This window comes from Neofelis nebulosa, chromosome 2 (genome assembly GCF_028018385.1).
Source record: "Neofelis nebulosa isolate mNeoNeb1 chromosome 2, mNeoNeb1.pri, whole genome shotgun sequence".
Lineage (NCBI taxonomy): Eukaryota > Metazoa > Chordata > Mammalia > Carnivora > Felidae > Neofelis > Neofelis nebulosa.
Window position 1 is genome coordinate 79,771,370 of NC_080783.1, and position 14,716 is coordinate 79,786,085.

The window sequence follows — 14,716 nt, forward strand, 5'->3', positions numbered from 1 at the left end:
TGTTAGGTAATTTTTACAAACTCAATGTCATACACTCTGACTTACCTAAGAGAGCATTAGCTTCTCCTAGTAATTTACTGATTTCGATTTTACCTGCTATTGTGTTTGGAAATTGAACCCTTTTGTGCTTGCATTCACACTTTGCCTCTAGAAGCCACCTGGCAAAAAGGAAAATCAGAAACCCAGTTACATATGAGAGAGGCTCTTCATTCCCAGCACCTGGCACTACTTAAGAAGGGAGTAGAAAATGAGTATGGTCTTGGCACCCCCCTCTGGTTTAGTAACAGAAAAATGATGGGGCCTATGCTCTCTAAATACACCCTGTGGTTATCTAGGGTCACATCAAATATTTTCACCTGTCATTTCATTTTATCACGACTTTAAACATTGTTTTGCCAACTTGTTGTTTCATGAATTTTATTCCGTTATTTCTTTCACATTGACTCCTGAAACTTACCTGTAGCTCACCTGGTGAGCTGTACAAAAGGGGACAAATGACGTGAAGAAAGCAGCTACAGAAGGGTCACAGCCCCTCCAAGACATGCTTATTTTATCCTAATTTTTTTACGTGAATATGGTATTAAATAGGGTTGCAGGAAATGAGAGATTAAACCTAAATTTGAACTCCATATGCTGGAACTTAGGTAAAATTCCATTACATTTGAATAGTTCTAAGCAAGCAATTTGTTACCCTTTATCCTTTAGTGGAATTGATGAACAGGTGGTTTTTAGAAGATCACTCAGTATATTTAGCTTCTGAAATTCGAGCGACTCAGGGTCTGATTGGCTGCTGTTGCCACGTGATAATTGGGAGCCCAGGCACCAAGCTGCTCTTGCCTGGGGTTCTCAGGAGGGGAGAGTTGGGAGAGGCTTTGCTGCTGAGGAAATTGCTTTGATAGAGTAAAGGTAAGGCCAGTTTATGGCTTTTTCTGACATATTCTTTCTGGAGATGTTCTGCAGTTTCCGTTAAGTATTTTCCAAAGTTTGGGGTCATAACTGGGGAAGTTAGTGATGAAAGTGTGACTGGAAGAGCTTGTGACCCTATTGCCCTACTCAGGCCCTACTTACATCTGCCATGTGGTGTGTGATTAGAGTCAAGTCCTCTACTAACCAACTTACTGCTTGACTGAGTTGGCTTTCTCGTCCAAACAGAAAAATTTTTAAAAATGTTTTGCCTTTGATTTTTTTTTTTTTTCTAAATATATTAGGATGAAAAAGGATCTATGTTCTGCATTCCTATATTTATCCTGTTCTACTGGGCTTCATTTGCCTCAGAAGGAGTGGCAGTTTCGCCAGCTTAACAAAACCAGCCATGGCGGGGTATTGGTTTACATGGCAAATATCTTTGGGCGAAGGGACAGCTGCTCCAAGTCATCATCCACTTTTATCAGGAGAGTCCCACTCTCTGGCGTCAAACTAAGAAGGCCTTGGGAGATCCTTTCGTTAGTTCCTGAATTAGAAGCTTGAGCCAAAGACCCACAATCTTACACATACTTCAATCAGTGCTTTAAACGTTTCCTATTTTTCAGGTTTGAGGAAGAGCTACAGAAACAGAAGAGAAAAATCCATAGAAGCCAATGGTGTTCGGGGGGGAAATAACCCCATTGCCTTGAGGTTTCTATTTCTTCTTCTAAAACGATTGATTTGTTTTTCTGTGTTCTAATTTCAAGCGTAGGCTAGAATGCTACCATGTATTAGAGCGGCGTGGGGACCAAAAGCAGCCCTCTTAGAATTTTGTTGCTGGGGGAAAGTTCTAACTTCTGGGAGCCAAGCTGACCTCCCTCTCACTAACGCTTTTGCTTGAAAATGTCTTTCGGCAAGTATTTAGAAATAGAAATACTCTGTTTCTTTGAATCCAAACCCTCTCGCTTTCTTCCCTCAACTTCCTTTTGCAAGTTGTACAATGAACTCAATTGATCCCGTAGCTAGAAGTACCAGTATTTAACACGTTCCTGAGGGAATCAAGAGAGAGTAATTTGAAGCCTCAGTTGTTTAGACCTGTATTTAAATATCTTGCTTAGCCTCCAAGAATCTATGGGTATGTAGACTGGAGAAGTCTTAAATTCTGTTTTTGTCATGTTATGATTTCAGTCCTAGGGAGAGATTCTAATGTGTTTCTAATTTTTGGAATATGGAAAGTTTGTAGGGTGCTGCTACTACTCTGGGAAAATGGCCGATGACGAAGAATATGAGGAGGTTGTGGAGGTAAGACTAAAACACCTGACTCTGACAGCCAAGTGTTTTATGTAGCAACAATCGAAGCTGTGTAGGTGAATTAATCACTTGAAAAATACATTGTCTATTATAACTTCACAAAGACTCATTATTAAAGCATGAGAAAGGAATATTTTATGTTCGGTTTCACTATAATTATGTGGGATTTAGAATTGAAAAGAAATATCACTGTTTCCCACTTGTGTTTTTCTTTAAACTCTCAGAAAAACATGGTGTGGGGGAAAGGCGGGTTTTCATTTGTCTTCTAAAACTCCTTCTTTCCCACCTGCCAACTCTCCTGATCAAAGGGACAGAGGAGATGAAGAGATAGTTCCGAAAACTGAACTCTATTTTTTAGTTTCTGCAGAGCAATAGGGAAAAAAGAGCTATTTGCTCTTTGCTTCAACCAGCTGATCCTCTATAGGGTGATATGGATTCAATGTTCAGAATAAGATATATGAGATTATACACATATGTAAGACTATACACACACACACATATATATATATATATATGTAAATGTGCACACATACCTGTAAATAGAAATTTGCCGTACTCACAAGTGACATTTGGAGCCAATCAGGATGTCAATCGGGGTCAGCTTTCTGACCAATCCTATTATATTTACCTAAGGGAACGAGACTAGCTTTTGCTTTTAAATTTTGGGTTGGGGGGAGGAAAGCAAAGACTGAAGTGGACATCTTAAAAAACTTCCTCTGGACATCTGACACATTTTACAGAGCTGTTAATTGATTGTTTTATAAAAATTTTAAAATCACATTATGGTTTTTCTTCACCAGCTCTTGCCTTCAGCTTCACATTCTAGAAATAAAACCTAAAAGCTTAGGGGCTATAATCCATATAAATATATTGCCATTGAATCTGAAAGTGCTTGATACTTCATAATTAATGATGATCTAAACATATGAAAATCTCCGAGTGCCGATGATACTTGGAGGTAGTTTTGAAAATCTGTGCTTCTTCATCAGAATGAAATTAAGAGCTACCCAGAACCAAATTCCAAATTAAAGTGCCAAAATTTGTCTTTGGAAGATTATTTTAGCGGCCAGTTTATGTTTAGGTGAAGAAAAATTTGTTATTCTACAAATAAAATTGCTTTTATTATTGAGGGATCTAGGGAAAAAAACACAGAATGAATCTCCTACAGTAGAACTTTCCACCTCTCTGGCTTAAGCGCCAAAGGCTACATTCTCAGTGCTCAGTATTATCACTGGTGTTATTGTTTTACATATGTCCTTATGGATCAGAATAATGTCTATTAAAACATTGACACAATTATACATTAGATTGCCTTCCCTATGGTGGTAATACCAGTGATAATTTTTAGCCTCCAACTTAAAAAAAAAATCCCTTGTTTTTCTTAAAATAATTGTATTCATTGGTCACTGGAAGTTATCCTCAGTGCTAGACTTGATTGATTTAACTAGATGTCATAAAAACGGAGGGGACTATTTTTATTTTTAGGCATCTCATCCTTGCCATTTTGTTCCTAGTACTGCTTCTGGGTCTGACCAGCAGTTGCTAAATGGATAGACTTCCTGCCAGAGAGTGTTCAACCAAGGGCTCTCTGACCTCAGAAAAGATGCCATGAAGAATGGGATGGTGGCAAATTTGAGAAGATGGTCAGGGAAGAGTTCAAAAACAAGAGCTAGCTTTAAAAATATATCTTCTGGGGACCTTGGACATCTAAATAAAATTGTGCTATCCATCTCTATTCAAACTTAAACTTGGATTTGGGGCGCCTTGGTGGCTCAGTTGGTTAAGCGTCCGACTTCGGCTCAGGTCATGATCTCACGGTCCGTGGGTTCGAGTCCCACGTCGGGCTCTGTGCTGACAGCTCAGAGCCTAGAGCCTGCTTCGGATTCTGTCTCCCTCTCTCTCTGACCCTCCCCCGTTCATGCTCTGTCTCTCTCTGTCTCAAAAATAAATAAACATTAAAAAAATTTTTTTTTAACTTGGATAGAAAGGACAAGAAGCAAGGATGTACTATCTAATTAGTGGCACAGCTCTAAAAAAAGTGAGATTTGGCATATATGTTAATGCCAACCATTTGAGTAACATTACTTTTTTTATAAGCTTCTTTCTGAGATACATTTACTAATGGTGAGAGCCATTAGAGCAAAGGTAAAGTTGGATAGCTCCCAAAGATCTGCTTTTGCTTGGGGGCTCAGAAAATCCTAAACAGTTGTGAATCATTCATTTTAGTTTAAAATTTCTTCTCGAGTCACTGATGTTTTGTGTGGCCACAGGCATGGCTGTGTGTGGATCAGCATTAAACAGTATTCCCTAAAATGTCCAAATGATATTTCCCGTGTGACGAAGGCACAGGCATATAAAAGAGAAATTCTCTGTCCTTTCGGAGTTTGTGGTTTCTGTCGCTCTGTGCAAGGACACACTGATAGAATTAGATTTTAAACTAAAGAAATAGTACAGGAGCAAAGAAAGCCCAAGAGTAGGAGACAGTAGGTAAATTTTCTCCTATCTTCCTGCAGACGAAATAGAGCCTGCGGCCTATTGACAATGGTTAAATAACTTGATAAGCGTTCACTGAACCAAGGGGCAAAACAACAGAGGCCAACTGAGGGAAATTAAGAAGTCAGTGTTTTACCCTCTCCCTGAGTATGTTTTGGTGGCAGGGAAAAGAAAAAGGAAGCATAAAATGTTATACATTTTGTTGATTGAGAAAATGAGCCAAATGTTTCCTTTTTATCCCTTTCCTTTGTGCCTCGGCCTGAGGCTTTGCTTCTTGCTGGGTGAGGCTGGGGGAAGGATTCCACTCCCCTTACGCATCTGAAACAAAATGTCAGCCAGTTCCCATCAGCATCTATTTATTGCCCGTGATGTCAGAAGTAGAACAAAAGTAGGTTTGATTTCAGATCCAGGCTGCAGGCACCTCGCAGCCATCAGCTACAAACTGCAGCCTAACTTTCCCACGTCTTGTGCTGAGAAATCTTTGCATTTTTTCACTCTCCCCTTGGCATTTGTAAATTTTCATCTTTGCATCCTTTCAAGACCATTGTGCTATGAAAGGATACACCCCGCACTCTGGAAGAAACTTTCATTCCTTAGTAATCAGGAGGGTGTACGGATAATCGAGATGTGTATATGCTTTCGGGTCTATTATTTCCATGATACAATCCAGTTAAAAATGTTATTCACATTGAGGTTTCTGTTTCGTTTTATTGTTAGTCACAAATAGTGAGTTACGGCAAGTTTGGTTTTTTTTTTCTGCCCAACCCACATACTCAGGATATTGTTAGTATATTTTTTTCTGCAAATTCTGCCCTGGGTACTGTAAGAAAAAGTCTTACCTTGTCTCAAGTTAAATAACTGCCCCTAATAAATAATCAGCCTCAGACACCTTTCTCATCACTCTGCATCTCCTTGCCTTGTCTGGTAGCATTCGCTTTAACTCCCCTGAAGTTTCACAAAGCTAAAATGGGTCCCAAAATGTGAAGACGCTCCCTTGTGTACTTGCTTCCCACAGATAGTGCACACTGGCTGAGCTAGTGAAATAATCCAGTGGTTCAGCTGAGGCAGAGGAGAGGTGATTTCTGCTTTGTTCTCATGATGATTCCTTTGTGTTCTATTTATAGTACTACACAGAAGAGACAGTCTATGAAGAGGTGCCAGGAGAGGTAAGACCCAACCTGTGTCTGCATGAACTGCATGCTGATTAAAGCAGGCAGAGCCTTCCCCTCTCGCAGACCTCCAGGGCTACAAGAGCTGGCAAAGGGAGAATCTGAGAAGAATCCCTCACCTACGTGTGCCCAGCAGCAGATGATACAAGAACGAATGCTACTTGTTTGACAGAATACGTCCCTGTTCTTGCTATTGAACGTATCCAAAGTGATTGGGGATCATTCCCCCATTGTTCGTGTAGTATTTTTGGTGTAGGTGGTGCTCATTAAAGCAATATCAATGGCCATCACCACTCTGTGACTGCAGCAATCACATAGCCTTGGACATACGATTTGCATGGGAACCAGCTGTTTTATTATATAGAGTTGTAAGTTGTGGGGCACCGTCTCTGCCAACAGGGACAGCACCGCGAAGCCTATGTCCCTGATGGTGCAGTGAAGTGCCACTTAGATTTTAGCACATTAGGAATTCTAAGAAAGCCATTCCCATAGATATTCCAAGGTGGAAATTTTTTTCTAAGGTGAAATCCCTCACTCACAGTTTATTTTCTGAATAGAGCAGTTTTTCTTGATCGTGACAAACAGGGATGGCTATCCCTGGAGCCTGCTCCAAGAGCCTGTGATTGCATGAAACCTAACATTTGTAGATGCTGTGAACTGGTTCATTTCTCACCATCAACCGTACGTCAGTAATAATGGGCAGAAAGCCACCTATTAGCAATGATCTGACAACACTAGGGGAAGTTGTCGTAGAGGTACAATTTCCTTGCTACTTAAGTTTCTCTTCATCATTTGGTACAGATGATATTAGCTGTGAAGGAAATCATGCTGTGAGATGGATTGAAGACTTGTCTGCCTACCTTCTTTTCTTACATCCAGTAGTTTTAACCTTGGACCACACCCAAACTTTGGGCCTTAGTTTCTTCCACTATACAGCCTGTTGTAAGAAACAGTCATTTCCCACCTACCGCATGCATAGGACTGTTGTAAGGATAATTACCCCCTTATGTTGTCATCGTTATCCTTGTCCACCTAAACATTTATTGGTGTAAATGGCACTCCGGTTCAGATTAATTAACTAAGCCAAAAGAATGGTAATCACTTGTAATACTGATGTGATTCATTCTTTAGAATTCATTATTCTTTGTGTTAGACTGCAGGGGAGAATGCCTAAAGACCTGGGGAACAAGCAACCAACTTCTTCTTAGACTCATTTGCAAGTGAATATAAAATCAAGAATTTGAGCTTTATTTGATCATCTTCATCTTTTGTTCTTTGATCCCACGTTTGCTTTTACTTTACCTAGACGATTTGAGATTTTAAATGGTTAAGAATACTGTATTTCTGACTTTCATCCAACCTTAAGGGGTTTGGGTTCTTTTCTACAAATGGAATGTTAAGGCCCTGTAGCAAATTACTAAGGAGTAAACTTTTTGTTCCACGCCATCTTGAACAGTCAGCATTCAGATTTATGTAACGTGATGTACTTTCATATGGACCGAGTATATGATTTACTGCTTTGACTGGCTTTAAATATGTAGGAATAACACTAGGAATGTAAGTCTGACTCGAGGTCAGAATAATGTGTATATACAAGATCGTGATATCACGGTTTTTACTTACATAACAATGTTGAACTGCATGTCACATTTTCAGACAATAACAAAAGTCTATGAAACTACGACAACAAGGACAATCACATCTGACTATGAGCAATCAGAAACTTCCAAACCGGCACTGGCACAGCCAGTATCGGCAGAGCCGGTACCAGCCAAGCCACTGGAGAGGAAGAGGGTTATCCGGAAGAAATTGGATTCTTCTAAGTTCATGACGCCCTACATTGTACACAGTCAGAAAATGCAGGATCTCTTTAGCCCTGTAAGTTTCAAACCATTTCTGCTAATCTGGCTCTGTTAGTGAGAAATTACTGATCTCTACCGACTCTGTTTTGGATGCTAGCTGGATTTTGTTTCTCAACCTCCTATGAGACAACAACTTATTCTGCAGAAATATAAGCTCTTGTGACTCTTTAATTTTCCTTTCCTCTAATTCATTTGCACCATTGCAGTATCAGGGAAAATATCCTTTCTGAAATTATTCCCACAAATTAAGCAGAAGGCCAATCGTACAGCATTTATTGGTATTTAATCACAATTTGTTAGCCAATCTAGAATAATGAAGTCCTGAATATATTCAGTTGAAATCAGTTCAAAGAAGCTAAATAACGTCTAATTAAAACTATGCCTGAGCAGGATGCCCCTAAAGTAGACTAGTTAACAATATGTAAAATGATCTTTAAGAGTTGTATAGCGAAGAAGAATGTGTAGTTCAGAACACCAGGATCAGAGTAAGAACTCCTCTGAAATGAGGATTGGAATGTTCGACTATACCCCAGAACAGTGGATTTTAACTGTGGCCGCACATTGGGATCCTCTGGGAGGTTTAGAATTATGGATACCCAGGCTGTTCTGGTTTTATCCGCGGTTGGGACCTGTGCATAAAGATTTTTAAAAGCGGCCCAGGTGGCTCTAATGTGCAGCCTTAGTCCAGAATCACTGCTGTTGAAGGTCCCTCGTCCTTAACTTTCCATGTACAGTTAGACTGTAACAAGTTATACTGACTGGAAGCAGATTGGATCTCATTTACTGATTGTCCATGTGGGCTGAGGTCTCACTAGGTGGCATAGCCTCCAGCAGCTTTAAAAAAACGAAAAGCAGCTCAGGGGAGCATTGGATTATATAGGACTAAATGCTTATGTCAAAAGCATCCTGTTGCGATTGGTCAGTAAATATTTATGTCTGGTTTAGTGTTAACTCCTGGGGACTATTTGGTAAATTTCTAGTTCAGAGTCTCGAATGATCTAAAACCTAGTTTTCTAAGACTTTGATCTGTAAAAACAAGATTATTTTGCCTCCTTTATCCTTGCGGTATTCAGCAAAAAATAGAAAATTTTTTGTCAGTTTGTTGCCATAAAGTCTCAAATTCTGACACTAATATCCTAGAACTTCTATAGCTTGAAGAAAATGTTGTCAAAGGTTTATAGTATTTTTAAAATGGTTACTGATAAAATCAAGAGTATAATTTAGATTGCTGACTACATTCAAGAGTATTATTGAAGCATTAATAATGATAAATTATACATGTTGTTATTAAAGTGAGAACTCTGTATATTTAGCAGAAATAACAAAATTGCATTCCTTTTCAAAATACTCCATAATTCAGACTTTCCATTAATTCAGCTGGTGTCTCAGCTATCTGAACCACTGAGATTGAACTCCTGAATGGAATATTTTTGCATTGTATTAGCAATCAAATCTTTTCAGATAATTTCTATATTTGCTAAAATTATTGAGGTTCTGGCTTTTTATGTGTGCATTTATGTGTGCAATAAAAACATTGAGAGAATCATTTTAGGGCATTTCCAAGACAATAGTCTGTAATAAAATTTCTGCTGTCTCAAGTATCCAACTGGGTTTAAGAAGAGCAATTAACAAATCTATTTTAGTTTTTGCTGAGAATCAGGGTAGGGGACAAAAAGCTGTTATAACTGATAATTGTTAGAATTTGCAGGATTTTTTTTTAATCTATTGGAGATAAATACATTGCCTGAAATTTCTGCTGCTGTCTTATCAGGTTTTAGGCTAATATCTGATACTCTTTTCAGAATAAATACAAGGAGAAGTATGAGAAAGCTAAAGGACAGCCATATGCCATCACATCCGATACCCCAGAACTTCGCCGAATCAAGAAAGTACAAGATCAACTCAGTGAGGTGGGCTGCATTGCTAAAAGAAAGAAGACAGACATGTCAAAAACATGCCCATCACTGGGAATTGAGGGCTTTAATTGGTGTAGAGAAAATGAGCAGTCGGATTGCTGTGAGCCAGTCCAGAAATCTAGAGGAAGTATTGGCTATAGATTATGTTGCTCTAAATGTGAACCCCAAGAGACCTCTAAAAGCTTGGCTTAGCAAGTTAGCTTAAGAGATAGGAGATGGTAAATTCGAATTCACTGTGGTCTTCCATGTAGGAGAGCAGGGAGGCTGAAATTCAGCCAGGAAAGCAGATATGCAATAAATGCAGGGACTCTGCAGATTTTTGGAGATCACAGTTTTCTACCTAAAATGTGGAAAGTCTGCTTTGTGGTGCAGACGTTGAGTCATTGGGTTAATGCCCTTTTGTTAGAAGATACCCTTTAGTATACTCACATGTGCATGCCTGTCATGAACTCTGTATATTATTTCTGCAGGTTAAGTATCGAATGGATGGCGATGTTGCTAAAACTATCTGTCACGTAGACGAAAAAGCAAAGGACATTGAACATGCAAAGAAAGTGTCGCAGCAAGTCAGTAAGGTGAGGTCATGTTATGGATGGCTGGGATGCTAAGTAGCACGTAGATTACCTCTACCTGGCCTTAGAGGAGAAAACTGGACAGGCCTGATCCTGCTCACCAGTCTCATTTAAATCCAGGGGACTCATGAGCTCTGGTATCCACACATGTCAGGAAGGCTGCACAGATGACTGAAGTGGCCGTAGGACCTATGGTGGCTTGGAGAGCATATGCCCTGCAACTCAGCTCCAGGCAGCTGCTATACAGAGTGCAGTCCCGATGTCCCCAAAGTCTCTGATTTATTTTTAAAGAGGCTAGGGAGCTTCATTTTTATGAGAAATGCTCAAATTTCAAATGTAGGCAACTAATTAAAAACATTTAAAAATAACACATAAGTCAAAAGAAACACGTTTACTATCCAAATTGAGCCAATGGCCAGTAAGATTGCAGCCTTTAAAAGGAATCTATAGAGAATCATAATCATGATTTAGTTAAAAAAAAAAAATCAGACTTTTCAAGTAAAAGCTTACTAATGCAGGAAAAGTATTATGGGATGTTGACATGGTCAATGTTTTCACCATTGATGCTAGTAAAACACAAAGGCACAAGGGCAGCCTCTTGTGTGAGGACACTTTGATAATGAAAGACTTCACAACACTGTGTTCTCTAAACCCTCATGCCCTTGGGGGAGACATCAACCACACGTCCTCTGCTCTTTCTGACTAGGTTTTATACAAGCAGAACTGGGAAGACACCAAGGATAAGTACCTGCTTCCCCCTGATGCCCCTGAACTTGTCCAGGCAGTTAAGAACACAGCCATGTTCAGTAAGGTAAGAGCTTCTGCTCTGTCATGACTTCTGTCTTCCTATGTCCTTTCAATGTGTAATTTAGAGGAATACCCAGTACTTTTGATAATCGGGAATGCAGTTCCTCAGTCTTTTTATGAGTATCCTTGAGCCATGCAGGTTGCAGGGTAGGTGTTGGCAAGGAGGAACTGAGAAGAAAGCTGTGGAGTAGAGGAGAGGAGAGGGTCCTGGTGGGAGCCTGAGCAACCCTGATGAAGGAACACATGGGGAGAACGAAGATGCACCGGGGAACTGGCTCTGAGAGACCCACAAAGTATAGACCCTGGGCTACACTTTGGGTATTTCTGGCCATCACTCTTACTCAATGTTTATTTTCTGACAGAAACTATGCTAAGTGCCTCCCGGCTCCTTACACTTGGATTAATACTTGTTGCAGGAAGCAGGTGAAGTCCCAGAGAAGAAACCAAGTCAGACACATTTACTCTTCTGAAAATAAGATTTGCCAGGAAAGCAGGACGAGTTATTAATAAATATGACTCTGACTGGGTGGAAAGGGGAAGGTTATCTGTGGATTCTATTTACCTTTGATCTCACCTTGACCTTGGCTCTTTTTGCTATTGATGGATGAATTCAAAATTGTATATTTCTTGTAAGTGTGAGCTCACTTTCTCATAACTTTTCACTCTTTCCTGATTTAGAAACTATACACTGAAGACTGGGAAGCTGACAAGAGCTTGTTTTACCCATACAATGATAGTCCAGAGCTGAGGAGGGTTGCCCAAGCCCAGAAAGCCCTCAGTGATGTAAGTAAAATACAGTCAACCTCATTGGCAGGGTGGAATCAGAAGACCTCAGATTGTCTTCTGGCCACATGTTCATTGCAGTTCTTCTTTCGAAAAGACTAACTGTCATTATTGCAGATGAATACATCTAGAGTCATTATAATTTATGATGTCTACTTAAATCGGATTTTATAACTTATATTAGATATAATTTAGTCCAATCTTGTTTTTTCATAGGTGAAGAACCTGAGTCTAAGACCACATAGGTCATTAGTGGCAAAGCCCAGATTAGAGGCCTGGTCTTGTGATCTCAAGACCAGTGTTCTTTCCACTGCAGCATCTGCCCTCTGTCCCCTTGGCTGGAGTTGAAGTTTTTCTGTGACGTTACAGGGGCATTTTTAAAAACCTATTGAGATCATAGCCACTTTCCCAAACATATTAAGTGAAAAATGTTATTGAACTATCTTAATTATGAAGTCTGAATTGTGGTCTGTCCCCCTTTTTCTACATGGACTGCCATACTTGTCCAAACATGTTTGTGTAGTTACTTCGCAAAAAGCTCTTGCCATTGGGTGTACAAGGAGGATATTTCAGAGTTAGTAAAAATCAGCAGTCCCCTGGCCAGAATTTTAGCATTTTAGACCTTGAAAACAGTTAATTAGAGGAACTAAAAAGCCTAATAGTTTTAGTCCTTAGGTTGAAAGCAGTGGCAGCAGCAGAGAGCCCCACTCGATTCTAGCACTTTCCCTTGTTTTGAGGTTCTTTATTTCTTGACCCCTGGATTTGTTAGCTGCTGTATTGAAAAGACTACTACTCTAGTCTTCAGGAGAGCACTGTTTTATTATTTAACAAGTTGTTTTTCATTCAGTTGTCAACTAAGCCCCGGGAACCTCTTACATTCACTGTGAATGTAAGTCAGTTGAAATTTTCAACAAGTCAGTTGAAAATTACTGTGATTTACTTCCAGTGGATCTTAGGATCCTATCTTGCCCTGTACTGGAATTATGCATATTCATTTGATGGCATCTCCAGCTTTTGAGGTCTAATTTTTTATTGCCTCTCACTTGATATCATTTGCAAATTTAGTGGGCATATTTCTATCTCCATTTGCATATAATTGGTTAAAATATAGCATAGAAATACTCCTATCTTTCCATAGAGTAAGTTAGGAACTAATGAAGCCATAACAAAAATTTAAGGCCATCTAGTACACAGTACCCATTTTGATGTGTAAGGACCTCTTGCTTCTCTTTTAACTTAGCTTTTCGGTTCTGTATCTCATAAATCTACAATACTGTTGTGTAACCTTTATCAAGTGATCAATAGTTATCTGTTGAAAGTCCATTATGCATGCATACCTAGCAGGATAGAAAAGTATAAGAAGTTTTCATATCCTTTCCCTTGAGAATTTATAATCAGGCTGATAACATGAAAGTGTTATATATTAAATAACATGAAAAACTTTTTAATTTTTTTAATTTTATATTTTTATATTTAAATAGAAAGCAAATTCTATAGTCTAATACTTGCTGAAAGACAGGGCACATGCAAGCAGTTAGCAAAGGCCATGTGGAAGTGGTAATCCAAAGGGAATGGGCAGTGATGAACAGGAAAGGCTTTTCAAGTAGAGCGAGCACTTGAACAAAGGGACAGAAGTGAAATGAGTCTAGAGAGGGCAAAGAAAGTGAATGCTGTGTGTGCCTAGTTAGGAGACCATGTTTAAGAAACTGGCAGCAGGACCTTGAAAATCAGGCAAAATCATATCATAGCTTTGACATGATATGTATTCAATAAGAGATATCATATGATTTTGGTGGGGAAAACAATATGCTAAAAGCAAATGGAAAAATTTTACAGACAATACAGTGCATTGAGACTAGAAAAATTGTGATAATTTTAAGAAGGCTATTTTAAGTAATACAGAAGGATTGAAGGGATGACAGGGACAAAGGAGAAGAAGAACGGAATCTGAAGGTAGTAAGTATTGTAAAAGTGTTAAGGACATTGGATATTGGAGATGAAAGAAAGAAAGGAGCCATAGAGGAGTTAAGGTGAAAGACTGGTAGTCTGGGTATATAGGGGTACAAGTGGTAAATATGCATTCGTGGAAAGAGAAATGGAGTTGAGATAATGAAACATTCAGATCAAGACATTTTATAGATAAATTAGAAATTTCATACTGTTGCATAGGTGTGAGAGCAGGAAAGAGATTAACACTTGAGAGTCATCAGAATAAAAGTGACAGCTGCAGGCGTGACCATGTATGAGGGAGGCAGAACAGTGTATGGCCAAGGGCAGAGTTTTGGAGGACACCACACTTAGGACATCTGGAAAGGAGCCAGCCACGAACAAGGAAGTTGAAGGACAACCAGGAACTGCCATGTCATGTAAGCCTAGGAAGAGGTTTCCAAGAAGACACTTAATCTCCAAATGTCTCCTTTACCCATAAAATGGAGAGATGAAGGGACACCTCATGCCACTCTAGTGCTATGGACTTTGAACAGTTAAAGTTGGCCACGTATTTTGAGATCTCTCGGTAGACTACATAATGGAGAATATATAACAATGAAGTAAAATCTTCCCATCTTTAGAAAAACTTGGCAGTTAAGGTATGGCTTTTATTTTTTATTTTTTATGTTTTGCAGATTAACTATGCACTAAGTATCAGATTACCAACATGCCTATGAATAATGTCAGTACCGTAAACTTCTACAGTTATTGGGCACAGAACCCTAAGCAAACTGTTGTTCACAGAACATACGACTGGATAGGCATGTAGATTTCAGACTAAGGGCTTGGATTCAGAGGCTTTCTCTCCCTCTCCTGCACCTTCTTCCAGTTTCTCTGAACCCTACTTACTATGTTTTTCTTGTTATCTAAGCAGAGACAAAATACTTTGCAAACCCCAAGAGAGTCCTTAA

At 39.3% G+C, this 14,716-nt stretch overlaps 1 protein-coding gene across 23 annotated transcripts in view; it reads left to right on the top strand.

Moving 5' to 3' along the window:
- Positions 1 to 809: 809 nt before the first annotated feature.
- The window catches only part of NEB (nebulin), a 215,022-nt gene continuing 201,115 nt past the window's right edge, over positions 810 to 14,716 (top strand). For all 23 annotated transcript variants that reach the window (XM_058715306.1, XM_058715281.1, XM_058715284.1 and 20 more), the window contains exons 1-9: positions 810 to 906; positions 1,530 to 1,614; positions 2,140 to 2,205; positions 5,832 to 5,873; positions 7,533 to 7,754; positions 9,541 to 9,648; positions 10,125 to 10,229; positions 10,933 to 11,037; positions 11,712 to 11,816. In XM_058715306.1, the coding sequence (XP_058571289.1) occupies positions 2,170 to 2,205; positions 5,832 to 5,873; positions 7,533 to 7,754; positions 9,541 to 9,648; positions 10,125 to 10,229; positions 10,933 to 11,037; positions 11,712 to 11,816 (723 nt within the window). In that variant the 5' untranslated portion in view covers positions 810 to 906; positions 1,530 to 1,614; positions 2,140 to 2,169. The remainder of the gene's footprint in view (positions 907 to 1,529; positions 1,615 to 2,139; positions 2,206 to 5,831; positions 5,874 to 7,532; positions 7,755 to 9,540; positions 9,649 to 10,124; positions 10,230 to 10,932; positions 11,038 to 11,711; positions 11,817 to 14,716) is intronic.